General features: G+C 39.9%; 2 protein-coding genes across 2 annotated transcripts in view; one reads left to right on the top strand and one right to left on the bottom strand.

Moving 5' to 3' along the window:
• The first annotated feature begins 1,353 nt into the window (after positions 1 to 1,353).
• Positions 1,354 to 19,790, top strand: wasa (WASP actin nucleation promoting factor a). Its single transcript, XM_072681734.1, has 11 exons — positions 1,354 to 1,631; positions 10,063 to 10,203; positions 11,511 to 11,597; positions 13,107 to 13,203; positions 13,349 to 13,378; positions 13,494 to 13,523; positions 14,506 to 14,665; positions 14,755 to 14,933; positions 16,480 to 17,408; positions 17,958 to 18,069; positions 18,244 to 19,790. Exons 1-11 carry the CDS (start codon positions 1,527 to 1,529, stop codon positions 18,294 to 18,296), a joined length of 1,923 nt encoding a protein of 640 aa, XP_072537835.1. The 5' UTR covers positions 1,354 to 1,526; the 3' UTR covers positions 18,297 to 19,790.
• sema3ga (sema domain, immunoglobulin domain (Ig), short basic domain, secreted, (semaphorin) 3Ga) overlaps positions 19,628 to 27,128 on the bottom strand; it is a 29,106-nt gene continuing 21,605 nt past the window's right edge. The window contains exons 10-18 of the mRNA XM_072681733.1: positions 26,743 to 26,812; positions 26,501 to 26,645; positions 26,106 to 26,328; positions 25,897 to 25,985; positions 25,765 to 25,806; positions 25,512 to 25,669; positions 25,322 to 25,389; positions 23,175 to 23,302; positions 19,628 to 22,502 (exon numbers count right to left, since the gene is read on the bottom strand). Of these exons, the coding sequence (XP_072537834.1) occupies positions 22,113 to 22,502; positions 23,175 to 23,302; positions 25,322 to 25,389; positions 25,512 to 25,669; positions 25,765 to 25,806; positions 25,897 to 25,985; positions 26,106 to 26,328; positions 26,501 to 26,645; positions 26,743 to 26,812 (1,313 nt within the window). The 3' untranslated portion in view covers positions 19,628 to 22,112. The remainder of the gene's footprint in view (positions 22,503 to 23,174; positions 23,303 to 25,321; positions 25,390 to 25,511; positions 25,670 to 25,764; positions 25,807 to 25,896; positions 25,986 to 26,105; positions 26,329 to 26,500; positions 26,646 to 26,742; positions 26,813 to 27,128) is intronic.

Raw genomic sequence — 27,128 nt, 5'->3', positions numbered from 1 at the left:
TTCTAGAACATTGTGAGCAGCAATATTCTGTAGCATGAATCATAGCATTTTGAACATTTCTGTGCTAATATTCTGTAACATCCTGTTCTGTAACATTTCATATAACATGTTTTGTGCTGTAACACTGTACTGTAACATTCTATAACATTTTACGCTGCAACACTGTACTGTGACAATCTAGAACATTTTATGCTGTAACACTGTACTGTAACATTCTAGAACATTTTGTATTGTAACACTGTACTGTAACAATCTAGAACATTTTGTGCTGTAACACTGTACTGTAACATTCTAGAACATTTTGTATTGTAACACTGTACTGTGGCAATCTAGAACATTTTGTGCTTTAACACTGTACTGTAACAATCTAGAACATTTTATGCTGTAACACTGTACTGTAACATTCTAGAACATTTTGTATTGTAACACTGTACTGTAACAATCTAGAACATTTTGTGCTGTAACACTGTACTGTAACATTCTAGAACATTTTGTATTGTAACACTGTACTGTGGCAATCTAGAACATTTTGTGCTTTAACACTGTACTGTAACATTCTAGAACATTTTATGCCGTAACACTGTACTGTAACAATCTAGAACATTTTATGCTGTAACACTGTACTGTAACATTCTAGAACATTTTGTATTGTAACACTGTACTGTAACAATCTAGAACATTTTGTGCTGTAACACTGTACTGTAACATTCTAGAACATTTTATGCCGTAACACTGTACTGTAACAATCTAGAACATTTTATGCTGTCACACTGTACTGTAACATTCTAGAACATTATGTGCTTTAACACTGTACTGTAACAATCTAGAACATTTTGTGCTGTAACACTGTACTGTAACAATCTCGAACATTTTATGCAGTAACACTGTACTGTAACATTCTAGAACATTTTATGCTGTAACACTGTACTGTAACAATATGGAACATTTTATGCTGTAACACTGTACTGTAACATTCTAGAACATTTTGTGCTGTAACACTGTACTGTAACAATCTAGAACAGTTTATTCAGTAACACTGTACTGTAACACTCTGTGCTATAATATTCTCTAACTCCCTGTTCTGTCACGTTCTGCAACTCTTTGAGCTTGAATCACAGGTGGTGAAACATTAATATTAATGATATTAATAAGCTAGCTAGCATTTACTAGCTTGTATTATCTGAGACGCACTCGTTCTGAAGTAACTAGCCGTGGCACAGCAGTTTGTAACTCGTGCTTGAGTGAGAGTATGAAAATAGAAAAGAAGAAAAAGAATGTGGTCGTCCACTTCCTGTGAAAGCCATTGTGCACTGGCGTTATGTGACAGAAGTAGGAAGAGAAACTGTTTGTGTTGTGTGGGGTCTGCTGAATGCTGGCCCTTCACAGCCACGATCAGAGATCATTACCCCCCTCAGCTCGTGCTCGCTCTCTCTCTCTCTCTCTCTCTCTCTCTCTCTCTCTCTCTCTCTGACTGTCTCAGTGTTCCACTCAGTCTCTGAGGGTCAGCGGCGAGCACACAGGAGGTCATGAAGAGAGGGTCAAAGAATAAAAATCAGGACAATGTGGGCAGTTCTCTGCTCAGTCTGCAGGAGAATGAAAAGGTGGATGATCTTCTGGGCAGGAGGTGTGTGGTAAGTACAGGAGTTCACACAGGGTGAGAAGTTCTTTTGTTTGTTTTTGGGGCAGGAAATTGTGAAGCGTTGATCTCGTTGGTGTTCAACATCTTCACTCAGCAACGGAGAGCTACTGCAGAGTGTGGTTTAGGTTTACGTGAACAAGAGACTGTGGAGTTCTGTGGAGCACCAGTCAAACAACTCCTTTTCAGTACTATATACAACCCTTTTTGCTTAGAATCAAAGCAGTGGTTCTATATAGGACCATGACAACTCGTTGGATGTATGGATCTTTAAAGGACTTGTTTCTAACGTTTCTATATAGCAGCAAAAGTGTTTCACTTCTGTAGTTAGTCAAATCATTTTTGGTGCTATACAGAACCATTCTTAAAAAGGTACTTTAAAGAACCTTCTTCGACATACGGAAAAGCCACTTAACTAGGCAAAGAAATGGTTCTTTGAGTAGTCAGTGGGTCTAAATACTGCAAGTGTTAACACAGTGGCAAATTTGCATCCTTTACGAAAGAACCCATCAAGAACTTTTTCAGGGGTTAGGAAGAACATCTAAAGCATATTTCAGCTGATAGCTCTGTAAAGAACTATTTTGTAAATGAGAGGTGAGGCTTTAAGAACCTGGAAATGGAAAGGTTCTGTAACAATTCATGTTTGTTGTCCTAGAACTGGACACCCAAGCCAAGAACCAGTCAGGAACTTAGAGTTTTAAGAGTGTATGTCTCCTCAACATTGACTGCAGTTATAACTAGTGTAATTCAATGCAGACATATTCTTTTCAGTTCGTAAGTCAAGATGCCTACTTGCATCTATTAGCTCATTGGGGCAGCTGTGGCCTAAAAGTTAGCAAAGCAGACTTGGAACTGGAAGGCCCCTGTTCAGTCCCAAGGACTGTCATCCATTGCTCAAATGCGCTTGAAGTATGATGGTTAAATGCTGTTGTAATGCTGTGTGATGGTGATGAAGGGTATTTAATCTCAATCTGGCTATTCATTTATATTGCTTATACTGTAGGTATGTAACACTCTCCAGAAAAGGTTGAAAGATTGATGATCTCTAGGGATTCGGTTCATGGCTTCTCTTCTCGCATGAAGTTGGTAATGTGTGTTTTAGGTTTCGCTGAATAGAGATAAAGCACTCACATCATAACTGCTAAGAGCAACAGCAACGTAAAAAAGAGCAGAAGAGCAAATTGAGCACTACAGCATCATGATGATCATGCTAAATTGACGACTTCACTTTACTGCTACTTCTACTCGAACCATTTGAGGAAATTCATTGCCTTGAACCAGATACATTTTAAGACGCTCAGTGTTTTCAGTTGTTTGTAAGTAGGTATGCTTTTCATTTTAAAAGAGAGTGCATGATCACTAACTGTAGTGTTGCAGGAGCTTGAGTTTTTAGTTAAAGTAAAAAAATATCTCACAAAAGATGATTGGTTAAACTTGAACGACAGCTGAGCTGGCAGTAACTGAACCTAACTGGCACAATTAAACAAACTGAAGACTCACATGGTTAGAAAGACTAAATGATGTAAAGTGCACCCAAACGTATATCTAATACACAAATGCTGTCAATGTAAAAACAACGTCTGAAGACAAAGCCAGAACTAATAAACATAAATCAACAAAACCCTGCCAAACCCTGCCTTATACCCTCTTATACTCTTGAACAGAGGTCACTAGTAGGCGGACTGCAGTCTGGGTCCACACCTGGACCCACAACCAATTACCTGTTGAACTATTTCATTTTGACAGTCTTTATTTCAGCAGTGTAACTTCACTAGCCTTTATGCTACAGACTTAGCGGGTCAGGAAACTCACAGACCTATCGCATTTGTTATGAAAAATCACACGTGACACTACTCGGCCTATCAGAGCTGTACATTATGAGACTCGAGACTCGAGTGAAGAGATGGCGGTTAGATGGGCAGTAATTAACATGGCATGTCTAAAAGACTAAAGTGGAGCGAGAAAACTTTAAATCTAGAGCTTTTAATCTAGAATGGACAGAATCCTACACTTCGTATTCTTGTATTCTTCCCATGGGCGGTTCAAAACCATCGTGTCTCACATGTTCTGAGACAGTGGTGATTAAGATTAAGCACATTTTATTTTTCAAAAGCATTCAGTTTTATTTTTACATAGATCATTTATTTAGAATATTTATTATTATTAATTAGTCCAGTTCAGTGAAAACTGACAATAAATATTGTTAGAATAGATTCAATTATATTTGTACTTGACTTTCAGTTGTTGAGTAAATGAACTAAATGTTAATATAACTAATAGGCTACTTTATTATACTGGATATGACACTGAATCATAATGCAAGTTAATAATAATAATAATTGGCTAATTATTATATAAATAAATATTTAAATAAATATGAATATATTATTGGCTGATATTGGCTAATGTTTTTCTAATTAAATGCCCCTACTTTACACTTTAAGCAAAAATGCTTGTATAAACTATATAAGGGTTCTATATACTGCGTTCTTTGGCAGTTCTGCAACAGCAGAGCACGTTGTGGTGCTATATGGATTCATATTTAAAAAGTTCTTTAAATAACAAGCCACTTTTAACCACGCAAAATTTAACCAAGCAAAATTTAACCAAGCAAAATGGTTAACATTACCAGGGTCTAGTACACAGTCATTGCTTTTACAGAAGAACCCCTGAAGAACCTTTTTTTAAGAGGAATACAACTTTTTGAGGTTGTTCTTGTCAGAAAAATAAATGCACCAGTTTTAGCAGATATTCTCCTGATACATAAATAATCATACAGAACGTGTGGTTTCAAAGCAGATGTTCGCTTCTGTAAATCTAGCTTCAGAAACACTTCCTCGTGTTCTCCTGACCATCAGTTATGTATCTGTTGGTAGTTTGAGATTGCTTAGTGGGTTCTATGTACTATAGTGTGAAACGTGGAAGCGTGAGAGTGAGAGCTTTGTGCCTGTAACTTCTATCACACGTCTTTCATGTGAAGCAATTCATTCACTTTAAATTCGAATGAAAACGACCTCCTGAATAAGAGGAATTCCCCACTATTCTACTAGTGTATTAATAGAACGTGAATATTACTGTATGCAGCCTTCGCCTTCCCCTTTGGTCACATTTGGGGAAACTCTGAAGCGAGTAGTCATTTCTGAGAAAACCTGATCAACTGCAATTGGAGGAACTGCTGAAATGAACAGTCCATCACAGCCTAATGAAACACACACCGTCCTCAGACCAAGCATCTGCTTTTATCATGCTTTTTTAAACTGGTTTATCCATTTGTGGTCTCAGTGAACATAAAGTGAGCTCAAGCAGTATGTAGACAATAATGTATCGTCACACAAACAAATATGTCATGACGAATGAACCAAGATCAATGCTCCTAAATGTCTTGGAGTAAAACCTACATTGGCTTTCATTGAAGATACAAGTTTATTTTTGTGTGACAGGGTTTGAAATGTTTATTTTAGTAAAAGTAGATGATTTTCAGTTTATTTTAGAAGACACATTTGGAAATTGAAGCATCACTTTCAAAACACAACCTCTGATCCTCCTCTGAACCCCTTTTTTATCTGTTTACCAGTTTCTTCATACCAATATACACACAATATCCACCCATTATGGCATTTAAAAACATCAACAGCCACGAAGAGTAGAACTGCATGCAGTAACAATGAGATACACTATAAAAAGGATAGTTATGAAGTCAGTGCCTCACCCAAAAAGATGTCTCGACAAAAAAAATGGCATTTGACCAGTTACAAAATGTTGCTGCTTTTGCATTGTGATATCTGACCCGGGGCTGCCGGGTTGTAGATGTAAAAATTATTAATGCAAAAATGAGGACAACTTACTATATCTGACACAAACCACCCTTTCAAACTGGATTTCCTGCAAGCTGTTAAAGGTCGCCATTAAAGTTTTTGCATTTTTTACTGCAAGTAGAAAGTTACACTGAAGTCATCCCCAATAAAAGCTAACCTGGACACGGAGGAAGATTCACCTTAAGAAAATCAGATGTTTGTATGACATAGGTATAAGAGCATCACCAGAATATACAGTGAGTAAGCTCAATTATTCTCAAAGCACCCGCACCTTTACTGCAAACAGCAACCTAGAAATAGAGAAGAAGATAACTTGAGCACTAAAGAATCATGATGATCATGCTAAATGCTAAAACTCTGCAAAGTTCACTTTACTTAAACCATTTAAGGAAGTGCGTTGCCTCGAATGCCTTACGCTTTAAAACTCTTTCTGGTGTTAAACACATGCAAGCTTTAATTTGAACCACAGAGTGTTGCAGTAGCTCGAGCCATCTGTAAAGGGTTCTTTAAAGTACCCAGTTTTCCTCCCCAATTTTAGATAGCCTATAACCCAGACCACTCGTTAGTGCTCTCCCCTTATTACATGTAATGCTCCCGACACTGGGAGGGTGAAGACTGACACAGACCTACTTTGACACATGCAAATTGCCACTGAAATGCAATGTCACTGGTCACCCAGCTCTGATGCATCGGCTAGCAGACACCCGTGCCAGCCAGCATCACATTGAAGTGATGTGTGGAGCTAACTAATTAATAAACAGGCCATACTGACATTAGACACCAGGTTGAATTAAAACTCAGAAGATGTTGACGTTGGGGATGACCCAGCATCCTAAAAGCAGCGACTGTACAGTAGAAGGAAAAACAGGTTTGAAGTCAGTATGAATGTGGAGTTGCAGTGCATTTTAGTTTTATACTGTAGGGTTTATTTAGGCAGGGTGTCTAAATATTCTAAATTAAGCTCTCTCCACCAATGCTGAGCGAGTGGCGGTGTAAAAAAATGAAAAACAACATTATTGGTTAATATTAAGAAGATTATGATCCAGTTTTTTGTGTTAGAAGTAGTGTAGCATGGTGTGCTGCTTGCCCAGCCTGAGAGTGTGATCCCAGCCTGAGAAGAAGGTGTTGATACCCTCCATGGTACACCACTAGAATCTATATCCATATATCTTATAAGAAGTATGACTGACCACACAGATCATTCAGCTCCCAGTTATGCTTCAGTAAAGGTAAAGCAGCTCAAACACAGCCACAGCACTAGAACAACGGCTATGACGTTAAGTCATGTAAATCAGGAGGTCAATAGGTCACGTAACGGTACTGTTAATGTGAATGCAGCAAGATTTTATTGCAAGTAATTTTGGACCATTTCTATTAGTCCCCTTAATGAAATGCTCTCACAGGATGGATAGATATTAACCCTCTGTGGTCAGCAAAAGCACCGGCGCATCAAATTGGATGTTTCTTGATGTTTCTATTAACGTCTTCGCGGTAACAGAGTCTGACCTTTCAAATACATCTTGTCATGACATTATATGCGACTCACCTCCAGAGTTACGAGGCTATGAGGAAAGGGTTGAGAAACTGTCAAACTGGCGAATTTGTGCGTTCGTCTATGTTTTGTGTGAAACTGACCAAAGGACATCCCATGCGAGATGTAAAATGGTGTGTAAAAAGTTTACAGCTGCTCAAGGTGCTGCAGCACTTTTGGAAAGTGCCTTTAAAGGAACGTTTAAGAAGATATGCAGAAATGGAGAAAATGCCTTAGGGTTTAAAAAACCTTCATGACTGACAAAGTATATGTTAAATTGCAGGGAAGATAAGATAAGATAATCCTTTATTAGTCCCACAGTGGGGAAATTAAAGGTAACTGAACGACATTTTAGATAAAGGAAGTCATACATTCCAGTCTCAGGTCATTTGCATAACTTTACATCCTGAAATCTGTTACGCACTGTTATGCACAAGCTGTATCCTCTCTGAGGACGGCCTGTAGATCTTCAGCTTCTATGAACTTTATGTCTCAACTACAGAGGCTGAATCAGTTGGTGAGCTACAAAATGTCCTAGAGGCTGATAAACACTAAATAAGATTTAAAACATTATAAAATCAAACTGATTAATAGCAAATTAAATTCTGTATGAAAAATTATCAGATATATTTGGAAAAAAATAATCTGTAATAGCATTAAAAACACTGACAGGTGAAGTAATAACACTGATTATCTGGTTACAACGGCACCTGTCAAAAGGTGGGATATACATAATAGGCAGCAAGTGAAGAGTCAGTTGATGTGGTTGAAGCAGGAAAAATGGACAAGCAAAAGGATCTGAGCAGCTCTGACAAGAGCGAAATAGTAATGGCTAGACGGCTGGGACGGAGCATCTCCAAAAACGCCATGTCTTGTCGGGTGTTCATGGCATGCAATGGTTAATGCTAAAAGTACTAAAAGTGGTCCAAGAAAGGAGGGAACTGGTGAACCGGTTACAGGGTCACCGGTGAAGTGATCCATGGAGGCCCCATCTCACAACTCACAGGACGTAAAGGATCTGCTGTTTATGTCTCGGTTTCAAAAACCACAAAACACACATTCAGAGGTCTTGTGGAATCCATGCCTTGACAGGTCAAAGTAGTTTTGGTGGCACCAGGGAGATCCGCACACAATTAGGCAGGTGGTTTTAATGTTATAATGTGATGACGGCTATTATTCAACATTTTTTTGTATATTACCATATTATACATAGCATGTAATAACCCCACAAAATTACTTTTGGACTACAAAAAAAAAACACTTGTACATGGTTATATAAAGTGTAGAACTCAGAAGGTCCAGGCCATTTTAGGCTGTTATTTGTAAGTCTAAGCAACTGCCATTTTGTGGAACTGGTGTGATATGCATGTGAGACTGTGTGTGTGTGTTATTTCGAGCTGCTCTCTGAGCTAGCGACATGGCTGGAGGTGTTAGATGAGGTGTGACGGTCTTGTTCCTCGTCTCTATACTTGTGAACAGTGGGCAGAGGTGGGGGGGGGGGAAGTCGACTCTAGACATTTCCTGTCACACTTGTCTACAGCGTGTTCTGAAATTTAGCTGTTTACTGCAGTCTTCAACGGCCTGCTGTGAACAGTGCATGAGCTTCACAGTGGTCTCTGTATCGCCACTCTCTGTAAGTCCCCACAATCATCATTTCACTGATTCGTTCATCAGCTGCCACCAGAAACATGCTTCCAATTGGAGGCCTCAAAAGAATTCCATTCATTTTTAGGGAACCGTTCAGTGCGTCACAAAATTTTAAGCTTCACCATCGTTCAAATGGAGTCAATTCCATTATTTTGGTATAATTTTGGTTGTAATATGTGCAAATGGGACTGTAGGAAACGGTTACACAGTAACGCAGCAATGGGATATTAACACTGAGGGCCGACACAGGGGAGATACATTACGCCTAGTTAGTCTAAAGGCCATTTCACACCAGATGTGGTAAATGCGTCATGAGCATTATGCTCCTATATTAGTCTATATTAGCCTTTCACACTGACTCTAAACATAATGTTACAGTGTGTGCACCAAGCCCAAAAGTGCCCTTTGGCTCTATTAATGCTAAATGGCCAATCTAAGCCAATACATTTTCAATCTAAGCCGAAAATTGCATGATTGTGAATTCAGTGACATGAACACAACTCAGTAATCCAAAATACCTATGATGACTTGAGTTGCTGGAGTTACAGATACAAATACAGAGCCGAAACAACAAATACTGCTTAGTATCTCTATCCTGCTCGTGAATAAGAATCACATAAGATGATGGAAGATTACAAATCTTGCTTAATATAACATGAACTAAGAACGTAAAAAGACTTTTATGAAAATATGTAGCTGAATTGTCACCTTCAGATTGATGCTTGACTTTTGCTCTGCCACATATTGGAGTTTCTTCGGCTCCCGACTCTCCCAGTGTAGCTAATGATCCAGCGCTAATTAATAAGCTGTTTTCGAGGGGGAACTTGATGTGTTTGCCCATAGAAAACACCATAACGTGGTGCAGTTTTTCTCCAGGAACAGGGAGCTATTTCTCAAAGCAGGAATTCTCCGATTAGCCAGATAACGTACAAGAACAGACAATGATTTCTCACAGTCAATCAGCCAAGACGTCTGATATCTTGAGAGAGTCGGCTTTTTTTGTTTACAATGGCTAACATTGCTTGTCCAAAAACATTTTGGACAGTTCTGAGTGAGCTATAGTTTTTGGGTGTGTTTTGATACTTTTGATAGAGGAGTAGTGACAGTCTAAGTTCAGTGTTTGTGAGCAACATTAGCCCAGCATCTATGGTTGTACAGTATAGAAGCACATGTAAGATATCAAACATCCCTTACATGAGGTAAGGGATAAGAGCTAGGAGAAGCACTGAAGGATTTTCCTATTGGATATCAAAAATAAGTCTACACATATTTAAAATAAGGCATCTGTGCTTTATTGCATATTATTACATATTACTATAACTCATTCTAACTCCAAAAAATGATGCATTTTTACACCCCACCCCACCTTCCAACACAAAAGTTATTGTTTTCTGGCTTCACTCATATGTGTGTGTCTGTGTGTCTGTGTGTAGTCTCTGTGTACGACAGTGGTGCAGATGTTCATGGCTCTGCCACACAGCCCCTACAACTGGAGTCTGCAGCACTCAGGAGTGCTCTGTTTCATCAAGGACAATCCTCTGCGCTCCTACTTCATCCGCCTCTACGACATCAAGGTACTGCAGACAGAGCTTTCCAGTTCCTCACCAAGCTAGACTCTTCACCTTACTGTGTGTGAGAGGACTTCTGTAAAAACACACACACACAAACATCCTAAAAGTTTAGGAATCAAAGTTCTGCTCTCCCCAACTACTGGATGGAACACCGTCATTCCAGAGCACACAAGTTCCACTGCTCCACAGCTCAAAGCTGGGGGGTTTATACCCCTTTAACCCACAGCTGGCATTAGGCACGGTGCCAATATGTTCATGTTTATCTGCTCCAGAGAGTCCTATTCTGTTGGGACAACTTCTCTACAAGGGCTAAGCCAGCTGTGTGTGTGTGTGTGTGTGTGCATGTGCACATCTGTGTCAGCAATGGGTGCAGCTTAAAGTAGCTTAATGCATTTCTTTAGAAGGGGTGTCCACAAACATTTGGACATGTAGTTTGAGAAGTGTGATGTTTATTAAAGCGTCTTCCTTAATTCCTGGCCAAAGTGTGGCCTGTGGGCCAGGACTGGTTTGATTTGTCCCCTCCTTCATCCAGTGAGACAACAGATATATTTGTCTAATATAACGTTTTGCTTCACATTATAGTAACTGATTAAATATACATTTTAAATACAAAACCTACCTTCTTTTATATTCTATGTACAGTTTTGCCAAAACAAAAACTCTGGGCACTTATGGGGGGTTTAAATAAGAATTTAGAAAAATGTCTTAAGTAAGACCTACTACATCTCCCACATTAAATTCCACTCTTATAATGTATGTAACTCTACATTTCCTTCCTGAAGCTGCAGCACAGTGACCCCTTTTCTTTCTGTTTGCTAAGGTTTTCTAGTTCTGACTGAGATCTTTATAGCTGGAGCCCTGGTTTAGCAGCTTACAGTCCTAATATACTTGACAACAGTAGTCAAGCAGTGAGTTTTTTGCCTGGTGATGAGCAAAACTAAAGCTCCTGCCCACATTGACATTATTCTCAAATTAGTTTCCCCAAAATGAATCTGCTTTTTGTTTATTAAATAAATAAATATTCAATAAAAATTCTAATAGTACAGGAATGTAGGATGAATCCAGCCAACACATGCATGCCCCATTCCCACTTGAAGGAGAGAGATAACATGGGGCAAAAGCTTTATCACAGAAAACAGAAGGAAGAGGTGGAAATAAGTCCGATTAGGAGGAAGGAGGATGTTCTGTTTTTCTCCACATGTTAGTTCTTTCAGACAAGGAAAGCAGACGCTTCTTACAGGCTTCTGTAAGCTTCTGTAAGTCTTTACCTGAGCCTGCTCTTTAATCTGAGATCTGTTCCTCTGCCTCAGGCAGGTAAACTGCTGTGGGAACAGGAGCTCTACAATCAGCTGACCTACCACCGAGCCAGGGCCTTCTTCCACACGTTCCCCGCAGACGTGAGTATACAGTCAGTCTTCTTGTGTCCCCCATGCCCCATGTACTGCTTGATTAAATAGGAAAACAGCACTAATATTTGTATCTATGCAGCGCTGTGGAAAAGTGTTTGCCCCCTGCCTACAAAAAAAAATCCACAAAGTTCACAAAGTGTACAATTCAATGTTAAAGCAAAAACTAATAGTAAATAAATAAAAGGGACCATGAGGAAACAACCAGCAGTGTGATAGACATATGATGTATTTCTTAAGAAAATGTATTCCACATCCAATCCCCCTGCATGGCCTTTCCTTTCAGTAGCTGACCAAACTTCTTTCATTGTCGTTAGCTTTCCTGAGCATATTGTGGATTTCGTCATACTTAAAAATACTGAAAATCAGCAATTTCATATTTAATCTAATACATTTATTATTCGATTATCTAATTCTTTACAGTCATTTACATTCAGTTTTCTGCCCTAATATTTGCTCAATTTAGAAATATGAGGCATTCCAGGCATCTGGACAACTTACTTATGCACGTTGTGCAGTTTTCTCAGTCGTTTTAGTTTATGTCTCTGAATGCTCTCTCTTAAAACATATTATTTTTATTGTTTATGGTTATATAGCGTCTATTGATTAGTTATACATTGATCTGCAACTAAATTTTACATCATTTATCACAATGATTCCAAAAACTTTAGAAAAGTGTTATTACCAAAAGGTGTCAAAAGTATTCACATTCATTACTCAGGTAGAAGTGTAGATACTAGGGTTTAAACAGACTTCTATAGAAGTTGAAATATCTACTTCAGCTTTTTACTCAAGTAAAAGTGTAAAAGTACTGGTTTCAAAACTACTTAAAGTATAAAAGTAAAAGTAATGTAAGGAAAAAAGGCCAAACGCTTAGGCCGCTCCACAGGGGCCTATAGTACACTTCCTTAATGTTGCAAAATGATGGGATGCACTAGGCTGGCTGTTTCAGGAAATGAATTAAGAATGCATTTTAGTAATATCAAATGTATTAAAGGATCTTCTATGTGCACTACTGAGTTCTCCTAAGTGTCTTCAACAGACATCTTCATTCTAGGCTACATATGTCTGCTATGTCCTTGCTGAAGTGTGATGTGATGTGCAGGTGCGATGGATCGCTTACAAACCAATAGGGTGTCAGAATGGTATATGTTTATACTTCTCATCCAACCACAATCAAATTCACACTTTCCGGATGGCGTGATTTATCTGGATAGGGTTTTTTTCTGAACGATGACAAGCCAGAATGAAAACAAACAGAAATGAAACAGGAGTAACAAGGCTATAAATGTAAGGAGTAAAAAGTACAGATAATTGTGTGAAAATATAAGGAGTAGAAGTCGGCTGAAAAATAAATACTCCAGTAAAGTACAGATGACCAAAATTTCTACTTAAGTAAGATAACAAGGTATTTGTACTTTGTTACTTGACACTTCTGGTTAGTACTGTATAGACTAACTCTCAGTTTGAGAGCCATAACCTCAGCGTGTTGTTTTCCAGGACTGCCAGGTGGGCCTGAACTTTGCTGATGAGCAAGAGGCAGAGAGCTTCTTCTCTATAGTGGACGAGAAGATCAACCAGAGAATTAATCGCTTGGGTAAGTTAAACCAACGCAGCCTCAAACCTAACAGGCCATGCTGTAAATCCAGTGTTTCCACTACATGTGGCGAAGGCTATTAGTGGGAGATTGGTTTACCTGAAGCACCTGATCAGAATTTCATCTTTTCTTTCTCAACCTTCAGAAAATCGCCAAGGGAAAGGCCGGTCTAGAGGTAAGCCTGAATCACAGCAGTGTATTGAGACAAGAGTGCAGTCTGCTCAAGTTTTTTGTGGTCAGTGGGCTTAAACCTGCCAGCCTTGATTTCCTGTTTTTGTGTGTTTCCTCAGATGATGCCCTGCCCCCACTGCCTCCTAATGGTAATTCAGACTTTATCACTTCATCAGTGATGATGGTTGTTGCAGTTGGCATGCCAGTTGCACAACTATGATTTCGATTCACTATTATTCAAAAGTTTGGACTTGTCACATACTGCACATGTATTTATAGATGCTTTCATCATTATTTCAGCTATTTTGAAAAACAGATTTGTTTAACGATAAACAAGATAGATGTAATTATTGTAATTACTTACAGCCAGGGTATCTTAACCTCCTGAGACCCGGACTTTTGCTTGGTGTGCATTTTTAATTTCTCCTTTTTTAAATTAGTACGACATAACAAGTATTAAAAACCACCTGTTCCCATCTGAGGATGCAGAGTCTTAATAGGTTATGGTTTGATCACTTTTGAAAAGTGAGGCATTCAGGATATTAATGTTTCATAATTACATTCTTGACACTGTACAGAACTTGCTTTTTAGAATTGTGTTGCTTGTCGATGCTGTCGCCCAAAAACATCCTTTCAGGGGCAAAAAAACTGCCTTACTTTAAAAAAAAAAGAAGTTTATAAAAGATTTTACTTTCAAGTCATTCTATTGGTCAATTCCTCACAAAATGTTGACACAGTCCACAAACCACTACCAGGTTTATTATGTCAAATAAAAAAATGACAAATTAAGAAAAAAAAGCTTTGTGTTACAGAATCAGAACTGACCTGCATTCAGATGAGTTCTATGTTACTAGTGATTCTAAAGTTTTTCTTTTGAATCATGTTTAAATGGTAGTTTAAATGGATATAGTAAAGATTATAACTGGAAAACACAATATACTGTTTATAATTGTCAGAAACTGTTCCTGTTCCTCTGCGCATTAACTGTGCAGATGGGTACATATTTTCACTTCAACAAAGGTTGTCATTTTATCAAGGTCGCCCAAAGTTTTGCATTCAGCTATGTTTAGATTTTCTTCATGTATGCAGAATGATATCAGTCTAACAAATGCCACATGTTGTGAAACTCAGGCTCTGGGAATTTCTCTTCACTACCTTTGGGAAGCCTCAACATCCAGAATGAGGTTGCTCCCACCAAATCGAAAAAAGAGAAAAAGGAGAAAGAGAAAAAAAGCAAAAAGAAGGGCTCCAAACTGTCCAAGGCATTAATCGGAGCACCTAGCGGTTTCACGTAAGTGTGCTAAGATCTGCAAATATTTGTCATTTTAGAGTTCATGTTGGCTAAGCTCTCAGTCTGTTAATTTTGTATTTTGATCTCAGTCATGTTACACATCTGGGTATGGAGACCAACAGCGTGGATCCAGACCTGATGAAGCTGCTGTCCCGCGCAGGGATCAGCGAGGCTGATCTGAAAGACTCAGAGACTTCGAAGATGATCTACGATATCATTGAGCGCTCTGGTGGAATGGAGGCAGTGAAGAAGGAAATGGATCAGCAGGGTGAGTTTAATGAGAAATGTGGCCTTAATACCTGTAGTCTGAACAACAACACACTGTGATAAGGGCACATTCTTACCCTGGTGCCTTTTTATGCCTGCAGTCATCTTTTTGACATTGCTAACAGTGTGAATTCTTCTTGTAAAAATGGTTACTGTTTTTGAGCTATCAGTCATTGAATACACTACGTCCATCTTTCAGTTTTAACTAATGTCCAGTCCCCTCAAACTTTCACTTGGATGCTCTTTTTCTTATTCTTTGTTCTTATTGTTCTGTATTGCTTTTTCTTAATGTCTTATCTAATCACGAAACCATATCACAAATATTTTTGTAAAATATATACCATAATGATATCATATGATATAGTCTAAGACACTGAGCTCTCTAGCTCCTTCAAAGTGATTGTTGGCCTTTCCGTGGCTTCCCTCACAGGTTTTGAGGGACCTTCTTTAGGTAGTGTCTGAGTGGTGGTTGAATGCATTCAGGTCTTCATTCTCTCCTTATCTGTTCTTTACAGATTCACAGTCTGACAAACGCTGCTTAAATTAAGTGGATCTTTTATCCAGACCTTTTTAATAATGAATCACAAGTAGAGGTCAGTTATAAAGCAACATCTTTCAACTCTCATCTTTCACTACCACCTGCTGATCTCCTGAGATTTTAATGCAGAAAAGTCTCTTAGAGTTCATTCAGCAAGGAGCAGAAAGCTGAGCCCACAGTGGGCACAGGAATGATGGAATGATGCAGCCTGGTATGACTTGCCTGATGCAGTTGTATCAACATGGCCTAGTATTTCAAACAAATATGAGGCTGTTTTGAGAACAAAGGAAGATCCTTGACCAGTATTTGTATACTGTCCCTAATAAATTGGTGGGTTTACAACTCACAAATCTAATAATTCATTGAATGTTTATTTAAATGTTTATTTACATTTCATTTCATTTTTGAATCAGGTTTGAATCAGGAATCTGTTTTTAATGTAGTTTAGTAAAGTAATAAATCAAATAAAGGCTAGGGGTTTACAGGCTTTGTACTTCATTCTGTGTTTATGAGATTCTGTTGGAGGGGGTTAATGCCAGTGTCTTATCATCAATGTTATTGATGTAAACCACAGCAAAACTAAAAGAAAACTGTAAAACTTCTGTATATAAAGACAGTACAGGCTTATAGAAAGGTAATGAAATGGATAATATAAATATTTCATTATGCAGCTTTTCCATAAATGTCACTCTGAGTCAGGCCTTAATGCCTTAATAAGTCTCTATATACAGTTTTACTACCATACACTGTGCCGCCATGTCTCATAGAGTTAGAAATGGGCATAAACAAGAAAGAAAACAAACAGCCCACAAACATACAGCCCAAAACCAAAGAAATACATTCCTAAGGAAGGAATTTATTAATAAAAAAAAACAACCCACCATAGTTTAGAGAGTAAAGGATACAGGATGGGTTCTGATTTGTAGCTGAATATTAACTGTAAATGAGAGACTGAGCAAGTTAAAAAAGCACCAGTCCATCATTGTAACTGGACGTATTTCTCCCACAGATCGTGCTCTTCCTCCACTTCCTGGAGCCCGACAGGCTTCTCTCCCCCCGCCACCCCCTGGATCTGCCTCCCACCCCTCTCAGTCTCGTCTGGGACCACTACCTCCGCCTCCTGGAGGTGGTCCACCCACTGAAGGCCGTCGGTCCTCATCAGCACTTGGTCCTCTTCCACCTCCGCCCTCTGGAGGCCGTACGGGACCTTTACCACCACCACCAGGAGCAGCATCTCAAACTTCTGGTCCACAAGGAGGGCGTAGAGCTACGGTACCACAAATTACACCTTCACCCTCAGTAGGAGCCCGGAGTGGACCTTTACCTCCAGTCCCAGGGGGTCGGAGTGGACCGCTTCCACCTCCACCAGGAGGGCAGGTTTCATCATCAGCACTCCCTCCAAGAAGTGGATCCATGCCTCCTCCTCCAGGGAGGGGTAGCGGACCCTTGCCCCCACCTCCAGGAGGACGGAGAGAATCTTTACCACCCCCTCGAGCTGGACGAAATGAACCTCCTCCTCCATTACCCGGAGGACGAAGTGGACCAATGCCACCTCCACCAGGCAGGAGATCTGGTTCCTTACCCACACCTCCATCTATGCAAAATGATTTTCTGCCACCTCCTCCAATTGCTGAATCATTTCTTCCTCCTCCCCCCTCGGATTTCCTCCCACCACCGGACTTAGAAGCCTTACCTCCACCTCCACCAGAAGATTCCTACTTCCGTCCTCCAGCCGCAGCCATGGCCCCACCTCCCCCGGCCAATTCCAGCCAAGGAGGGCCACCTCCGCCTCCACCACCTCCTCCACCTCCTGCTGCCCCGCTACCCAGTACTAAACCTCCAGCCCCTGGTGGTCCACCTCCTGCTGTAGCCAGCAGCGGTGGAGGAGGTAGAGGAGCATTATTGGACCAAATACGCACAGGAATGAAACTGAAAACGGTGAGTTAATCCCTTAGGGTCATGTTCCTGGACAGGGATTAAGTTTAGTCTCAGTCTGCACATTTTCAATAGAGATTCTTCATTAAAAGGAAACTTTTTTAAGGAGGGGGGTCCCAGGGACTAAGGTGCTGCCACTATGATCTGAGGATTGCTGGTTTGAATCCCAACTCATGCTGCTTGCCATCAGCAGCTGGAGTCAGAGAGAGGACAATTGACCTTGTTCTCTCAGGGGCGGGTTGATGGTACTTCCTTCCCACATCACTCCTAGTGTGATGTTGATCAGCAGAGGCGTCTGTTGGCTGTTGTATTGGTGCTGCCCAGCAGTGCTGCATCAGCGACCTACTAGTGTAGGAAAAGCCTACTAGTGTTAGGGGCATTGCCAGTGATAGAAGGAGTTCACATGAATAGGGATTGGGTAATTAACTTCCTATTTGGGTAGAAATTGGGGTAAAATTTGAAATAAATTATTTAAAAAAGGGAACTTGACCACTTGACAACTCTTACCACTTAGAATTTGACACTTGAATAATGGAAGCTTTTTGTTATCAGGTAACCGCAAGCCCTGATCCTCCACCGTCTGCAGCAGCAGATACAGGAGAGGGAATTGTGGGTGCTCTCATGATGGTCATGCAGAAGAGAAGTAAAGTCATCCACTCCTCCGGTAAACAATTATTCATGTTTCTTCTTTTCTCATTGGTCAACACTTACAGTAACATCTTCATGGCTGAGCAGTTAACCAGTTTTCCAACTGTAGCCTTCAGTTCATATTCCAAGACTTCCTGTCCCACCTGCACTGATTCCATAAGTGTAAAATGAAACTGATGTTTTCTTACAGATGAAGGGGACGAATTTGATGATGAAGAGGATGATGATGATGAGTGGGATTAGATCCAAGTGGAGGACTTTGTCCCTATATCTATACAGGGGCGGTGATTGTTCATTTTCAGTTGCTATAAAGCACAGTAATGTCTCCCAAAAGCAAAGGAAAACTCAGGAAATGTAGCAGCCATTGCAAATGTCAATCACTGCAATAGAAATGATGCATCAAATCTGGTCACTATGCAAAAGTCAGAGAAGACCTGTCATTTGTTTAAATTACTGTCAAAACGGCCATTAAGTACAAGGAGATATTGCTGAGAATAGGGAACGACAAAGGAATACTGGGAAAAAAGCAGGAATTTAAAAAGTTCAATCATGCAAGACCTGGTAACCACCAGAATGGTTCCATTAAATGCAATTTATAATAATAATAATAATAATAATAATAATAATACATTTTCACTAATATAGGGAATTTCGTATATACAAAAACATTTTACAATTTAGTTAAAAAAAAAAAAAGAGCATGAAAGTATTCTCTGAAAAGGTTTTTAGCTGGGTTTTGAAGATGTGAAGAGCCAGAGGCAAGCAATAAGAAGAGGGCAAGGAGTTCCAGAGGATGGGGGGAGCAACACTAAAAGGCCTGAACCTAGGAACAGCCAGAAGACCAGAATCAGAGGGTTTAAACTTGCATGAAGGGGCATTTTACAGGATTTTATAACGGATGCATTCTGTAACTGGTAGCCAGTGTAGCTGATGAAGGACGGGGTGAAACGGGCAAATGTCTTAGTGTGAATAGACAAGACTCTGGCCACAGACTTCTGAATGTCCCGAACAGGGTGATCAAATAGGACACCAAGATTAAGATTAAGACTTAAAGCTTCCATCTTTGAGAGAGAGAGGAGACAATCAAGCTCCACTTTCTCTTCAGATCTAAAAAAGTAAGTCCACTGGTGTTCCTGTCCAGCCCTCCACTGTGAGAAGACGACACAACACTGTGGGACTGAAAGGACGTGGATCTGATCAAGGAGCTCTTACTGAGAAAAGCGAACAGACAGAAAGAAGACTGTTTACGGATTAAAGTGATGAAGCATTATTGAATGTGTTTGGGATTACTTGGGTGGAAAGAAGCAGAGGCTGAACTTCTAAAGCATGGAAAAACATCTCTGCAGATTTCCTTGAAAAATTCAAAGCAAGTCGGCCGTTTTGACTGGAAATTGAATCAAGCAAAGGTGGTCTCTGACTTCTGCTCAGTACTGTACCTAAGGTGCTAAAGCTTCCACAACTCCAAACTGGATAAGCGTAAACTGTGATCAGACTGTGAAGTGATGTGGACAATCTCCAATGAAGTAAGAAGAAGATACTTCAGTTATAGTATAAAACAGTATAAAAGACTCTAATTCCACCATTGAGCTCACTGTACACAGCAATGCTCTTTTATTTTCTTTACATTATATTTAAGATCAGGAAACAACAGTGAAACAAACCAACGGGATGCTAATCTATGTCAAAACAAACAAAAACAATAAACTCAATAAACTTTTTTTTGTGCGGTTTTAGTCACCTCAGGACTCCAGTGTTTATCATTTACAGGGTGAGATCGTTAGTAGCAACACATTCCTATAGTGATTAACGTTTAGCCAAAGCAAGGTCAATCACTGTGTCTACTATCATTCCTAAAACAGTGTCAGGCATTAGAATTACATTTAAATAAATATACCTGTATATCTCATCTGTATGTCAATCATGCAGAAACTCCCTCCACCGGTACTTTATTTATCCTCTACCAACAGAGAAAAAAAAATATACAACCTGAAAATAAATACACATTACAAACAGTGTCAAACAGCTACAGTGACACACAGGAAGGCATTGGCGTGTTCTTCGCAAAAGATTTGGTGCCATTTTCTAACCAAGAAGAAGAACTATAGGATACAGGTACAACTTTAACCACTGGTTTACTAGTATCTGCACTGGACCATGTGCTTTCAGTATCCAGTTAGCAAACGGGGAATTGCACTGGCCCATAGACTGAACAAACACATACACACACAAACGTCATGTTATCCAGTACTAACCTCGAGTTAAATCATACTGTAAGGTGCTTAAACTTGAGTTCCACTGGCCTTAATGACCCAGGATTTTAAACGGCAAAATGCAGGTACTTTAAAGCCCCTCGACTGGAGATCAGTAAAGGTTTCCACCGCCTCTGGTCACATAAAAAACAATGGTCATATCACACAAGCATGCACACACACATACACACACACACACATTTAAATATGGTCCAAATGAACAGAACAAACAGAACAAATGAACAGAATCTGTTCAAGGAAAGAACCAAATAAGGAAGAAAATAAAGATAAAAATAAAACAAATAACAAAACAATGAAATAAAAAAAAGGTATGTATTAACCCTTTAAGACTTAAGAGGAGCCTAAATGTTGCCATCTAGGTGTATCTTAGCATTTCTGAATAGCTTGGTTAATGTGACATGATAAAAGCTCTGATTTCTAGCTTTTCTGTTTCTCCACATTTTCAGCAACCAAACACAAATATTAAATATGAAAAACCTCCAGTGTGTTGGTCAGATCGGCTGGATGGAATATTCAATATTTAACTCCTTAGACCCTGCATGGAAGCCCACAATCCACCATTCTCAGAAATACATTACTGTCAGAATTAACATCAGTTTAATAGGCCCCAAATTAGAACCTTGCGGGGCTCCACAAGATATGCCAAAGCAAATACTAAACCATTGCTCACAATCATTTCTGCATTAGCATTAATAGCTGAACAATAAACCTAGGGTTCAAGGGGTTGATCATCTGATGCGAGGTGAAACAATAATTCATGAACCAAAAACAACACAGGAAAGTCTTTTGTCTCAGCAGTAAGAATATTTTGCTCGTAAATTCATTATATAGCACTAGAATAAATACAAAGTAACATAAATACAGTAGTGAATTATACACTGTTTGTCAGTAACATTACTGATATGTTGGTTAGAGGAACAGGCTTGGTTCATGGTGCACAGGTTTACTTCTAGCAGCAGCTCAGCGAATTCCATGTCATGAAGATACGGTTAGGTAGTGTTAGTGTTTTTATAACTAACCATCAGATGATTAGCCTTATATGCAATGTTCTTAGAGGCATAAAAGTTTTGCACTCTATTGTAGATCTGCTGGGATCTAGTGGGCAGACAGCACAAACATTCAGTAGAGTCTGCAGATTTTAGCAATATGACACATATTGTAAGAAAGCCCAGTTTCCCTAGTTTAACAAGGGTCTGGAGGCATGTTGGCAGAGACACGCTCAGCCTTAAAGGGTTAATGAAGGAACAAATGAACAACTGAGTGAGAGTTGACGGATGGAATGGTAATAGGTGCCTTTAGGTCTTTAGTGTCTTCAGCCCAACCCTCCTACACCTCAACCTCAAGGCAGGGTAATGAACAGACAAGCAAAGGGCAGCTTAATGGACTAGATAAGGGGTGTCCAGCTCTGGTCCAGGAGGACCAGCGTCTTGCATAATTTGATGATTTCTCTCCACAAACACATGCACATATATATATTTACACCAGGTGACGGTTCTCTGCACTCACACATATCTCCAAAATGGTTCTTCCTTTTGAAGAATGTATATTAACAATTATAAAGACTCATTCAAAAACAGGAAAATAACCATTTCAGCTCCCTAATGGTTCTTCGAGTGCCATGATTCTATTCAGAATCACTGCGTTTTCCAAAGAACCCATTTTTAGGAGGTGTGTTTGAGCAGAGAAATCACCAAACCATGCTGCACTCTGCCCTCCAGGACTAGAACTGGACATCCCTGGACTAGATGAATGGAGGAATAGAGGAATGGGAAGAGTTCCTGAGCAACGCTCAGCCACCACTGGGCTCCTGGCCTTCTGTGTGTCTGCGGCTGGTGCGTTTGGCCTGCTGCTCCTTGACTTGCCCTGCGGTGGTGAGCTGCTCCCAGTAGGACTGGCAGTACTGGTGGATCACACGCATCTCAGGCTCCAGTGGCAGGTTGGCTGGAGGAGCAGCGGGAGTCTCCTGATGCCTCTTTGTCATCTCCTCCTCTTCGTCCTCGTCAGGCACAGTGAGGGCCACGGCAATGTCCCGGTCCAGGATGCGCAGGGAGACACGCGCCAGGGTGTGCTTGAAGTTGTTCTCAGTGGCCAGGCAGTGGTAGAGGCCGGCGTCTGAGTGGGCGAGGGATTTCAGCAGAATGCCCTGGGGGGTCTTCAGTACCTCCCTGTCTCGATTCAGCTGCGTGCAGAGGAAAAAGATGAGGTGACTGGCAGTCGTTGCTAGATCAGCTGTTAAATCAGCACACAAACCCACACATGAACACATGAACCAGCACATTAACACGTCTTATTTTAGCACGTTATTGGTGATACCCTCAGATACTTCAGAGATGATAGTGCATTGTTTAGTGTGCTGTGAGAGTAGTTGGAAAGTGCGCCATGTTCACCCCATGAAATTGTATTACTGTGTTTCGTTCATTTCTGCTTTTTAGACCATGTTCTTTGCACATCAGAACTATTGCGACGACAACTGACAACAAGAAAGCAGTGCAAAACCAGGCTAAGCATTAAAGAGTTAAAGGAGTTTATCGTCGCTGTCACCCAATAACCTGTATCTCCATTTCTGTTCTTCACATTGTTTCAACATTTCACAATAAATAGACCAACAGAAATGCTCCAAAATTATTTTAAATAAAATCCTTGCACATTGGCTTCCACTGAAAATTAAGGTCTTTTTCTTTACTTGATCTCTAAAACTGTCATTTTAAAGGATGTTTTGAGGTTTTTGTGTGACAGCAAGGATATAAAGCGGAAACAACAGAGTGAAACAGTTATACATAAATATATGACCAGCAGACACAATTGTAATTCCTCTTTTTGGAGAATGAGAAAGAACTATATGAAGTCTTACCACTTTCCTTCTTCCCTCTTTCTGATAAAGCCATTTCACAGTAGCCTGAGGAGATCGTGGTACACACTCTAAAAACGTACTGCTTCCTTCCACACCGAACTGCACCGTCTCCTTCAGTCTCTTCTCCACTGGAGAGTCAGAATCAGAGTCATTCCATGCATGATCCATTAGGAATGACACACGTGCTAAATAGTAATACTTTTCAGTTATTCATTTTTATTTATCAAAAGAGGTTGTTCAGGTCCAGAAGGTAAAAATCCTCCCCTGGATTTTGTTTCAGGCTGACTGGCCTGAATTACAAACCTTAAGCTGAAGATGAACACCAGGCAGGTAGAACAAAATCTAGACCTGCACATTTCCATAACACGGTATTTATCAGTATGTAAAAGGCACAAACCAACAACTATAGTCCTATTTATACTCATTTTAGAATTTACATCAGGAATTCTATGGAACTTCTTTCTTTCACCGTGAGCTCCTCTGTGATTTTATCTCTGTCCTAATTGATCATGTCTGGTTTTCTTCTTCCCCCTCTGAGAATCACCTCCTGTTTTTTTTTAACAAACTCAGCAGTGATAATTAGTACTATCTGGATACATCTCTTTTTTCCAGGCAGATTTCACCTGGAAAACCCTGGAAAAGTGTTTTTGGCCGCTGCTATGTGCCATTTTTAGTTTAATTTAGATTTAGATGACAATTTAGGATAGCTAATTAATCTACCATTTTTTAGGTGGAAAGAAACCCACACAAGCACAAGGAGAACACATCAAACTTCTCCACACTCTGCAATGATAACTGAAGTTTTGTGGAATTCTGTAGCTGAATCTCTTTGGTCCCTTGATTGTACACTACATACGTCAAGGAAATATGGCTTCTGCATCCAAACAGTACTCTACATGCAACCTGTGGTTAAACACAATGTCAAGAAAAAAATTGACAAAGGTTGTTTCCAATTTCATAGTGAAATGCTCCAAAATGACCTGGACTAAAATCATTTTACACTGGCTTTTGCATGACAGTGATGATAAATTACTATTTATTAGAAATGTAATGCTTTGTTTTGGTGCAAAATCCTTATTTAATTTTAAATATAATTTAACTTTTTTGAGCATGTGATTAAACATTGCTTTTATCCTTGGATCAGTGCACGGCCGGGCCACCTGTAAAGATCTACATTTCCGCCACAATTCTGTTTTTAACCAACCGTGAATTGTGAGTGCAAAATGTCACAAGATTGTATTTCCTACATGCTTATGCAGGAAGGGCAGCTGGTTCAAACATAGAGGAAACACAGTTTTTTTCCACAGTGAAACAGTTTACCACTGCAGACAATATTTTGTATTACTAATTTTTTACTTTTTTACTCAAAACACGCCTCTATTGTGGTGGATGTAGTTTCTTGCTATTATCAAAATGAATTGCTTCCCACATACTCGTCACTGCTTCACCTCCTACAAACTGTTAAAAGTAAGTAACCTTTGGAGGTTCTTCAATTTAAGAAGAAAAAAGAAACCACTTAAGGTGCTTTGAGGAATCTTCAAGAAAGGGTTTTTAGAAGAAAAGGTTCCTTCCAGATTCCTTAAATCACCTTTACAGGGTCACTTTCAAATTGAATTAAAAGCAACTTGTACTTATAAGCAACTTATACTTTTTTTACAGAGTGGTTGGGCTTTGCTTCTCCACCCATTTCTCAACACAGTCCCACACATTCTTAGTGGTGACTGTGTTATGCATGACATCACCTCCTCACCACCAACTTCCTCACTCCTCAACTTACTCTGAAAGGCCCCCAAAGCTAATTTTCAGTGTCAGAGCAAATGGTCTGAATACTTGCATCCATGCAAAATCTTTTTAATCCTTTGTAATACATTTGCAAAACAAATCTAAAAAATTCATTCACTTCCTCATATTGGGGGATTGAGCAGATTTTTTTTGCACAAGGCCGCAACATAAAATGTGAAGAAACTGAAAGAGCCTGAATGCATGGTATGTGTAGCTGATCAACTTCTTTTGATTGCCAGTGTAAATAATAGAACTTGAAGATTCCAGCTCATTTATATGAATACATGTGCATAGCACAATATGTGTGAGAATCTACGTGTGACAGGGTGGTGAAAGTTTTCCTAGTTTAGTACTCCTTGTTGTACCTTTAGCATTGAAGCCTCTGCACTGGCGTAAAGGGTCACCATGCTTAACATCCTGCCTCCTGCTCCTCCTGAATGGAGACAAGTTACTCATGTTACACATAAATGACACACACATTCACTCAGTGTTTTGAAACACAATGCAAAACTCTTTCAAATAGGTACAGGTGTGCTTATTACAGATCATGCTGACCTTTTAGTGGCCTGTGTGAAAGGGGCACAGTTTTCTCCATCCCAGGCGCAGTAGGGGTCTCGGGCCAGGCAGCAGTCAGAGCAAGCCTTACCATACACCCCACAGCGATGCAAAGACACCTGGGTAAGACCTGCATCTGATGATACATATAACTGTTGCTGTAGAGGAGAGAAAGTTAACAGTGACCTATTGTGTCCTCCACACTTTTTATGATGAGTTATTCAACACTACAATGTCTAGGTAGCCATCTTACCCTTTTAGCAGATATCCTCATTGTTTTAACAGGGGCAGGTGTCTGTAGAAAAGGCAGAGGACACACTTAGCAACGTCAATAAACTTCTTTCATTAAGGTCGAAGAAAAGTAATTAAGCTTTCACTTTATTACCCTGAAAACTTCCACTTCCTCTAACGTCAGCTCTTCCATGGTGGTGGGATCCTTGGGCAGGACTATGACTTTCTGAACTGTTCCGCGATCTGTGAGCACAGTAAGAAAGAGCTTTTTCACATTATGAACAACTGCAACATTTGTGTTGCTTTCTTTGATTGATCATCATGTGTTTATAAACTGTATATGAATTCCCTATCTTGGCTCACCTGTGCCCAGAAAAAACACATCATATCTCCCATCCACAGCGTCCACCTGGTCCACAGCGATGGTGGTGAAGCGGTAGTCCACCCCTGAGCGCACCACCAGAGGGCGTTTATGTACAGGATACACAGGGTGGTGCATGAGGGGGTGGTTACGGATGAAGATAACAGCCTCGTCTGAGAACTCCTTCGTAGAGCGTAAGCCTGGTGTAAACGTGCCTCCAGGACACTAGTGGCAAAAAGATCAGATACCAAAATTAATTACAAATTGTACAGGCATAAATCATCCTGATAAATTCAGGAGAAGAACACAAAATAAGAATCATAAAAATAAGCTGAAATTTTATACACACACCAAAATCTTCAGATTATGTATAAAAGAAGGTGCACTTGCAACTCACGGTTCCAGGTCGAGGGTAGGGAATCTTTCCTGTGTATGCTGTCCACTGGTAGTTGTGTCCATGTTTGTGGGCAAAGGGCCCATTAAAGACATTACGGATATCAGCCATAGAATACACACACACAGCTGACCCCTTAAACACAGACCTGACACATACAGATATGAGACAATTTGTATTATAGGGAGCAAAGCTGTGACATAGAACTTGACACTTTATGTAGAAAGAAAAAGAGTTATCTTTACCCAGCAGTGGAGAAAACTGCGTAAACCATGGGATTGCGCTCGTCCTGGGTGGGCTGAATAAACACATCTCCTGAAATTAAATTAGAAACATTTTGATGAGATTCTACATACATGAAAAACAAATGTACAAGTTATTGTGAGATGTAGCTTTGCCACCTTGTCAAGGTCTGGAGAAAACCCAAACTGTCACCCTCAGCTAAGAGGAAAATGGTTTGGATTGTCAGGAACATCCCAAGAAACACGAAGGCAAAAGCCTGCCATTAACTGGAAGTTGCTAGAACACCAGTGTCACTGACTAGTCAACTGAGTTTTATGTAGCAAGAGTGAGAGTCTGTTGTCCAAAAAAGAAGCCCCTGGAGAGCAAGCTAACATTAAACTTTTGGAAT

This window comes from Salminus brasiliensis, chromosome 6 (genome assembly GCF_030463535.1).
Source record: "Salminus brasiliensis chromosome 6, fSalBra1.hap2, whole genome shotgun sequence".
Taxonomy (NCBI): domain Eukaryota; kingdom Metazoa; phylum Chordata; class Actinopteri; order Characiformes; family Bryconidae; genus Salminus; species Salminus brasiliensis.
The sequence above is the reverse complement of the archived record's forward strand: the minus strand, read 5'-3'. Positions and strand labels throughout refer to the sequence as shown.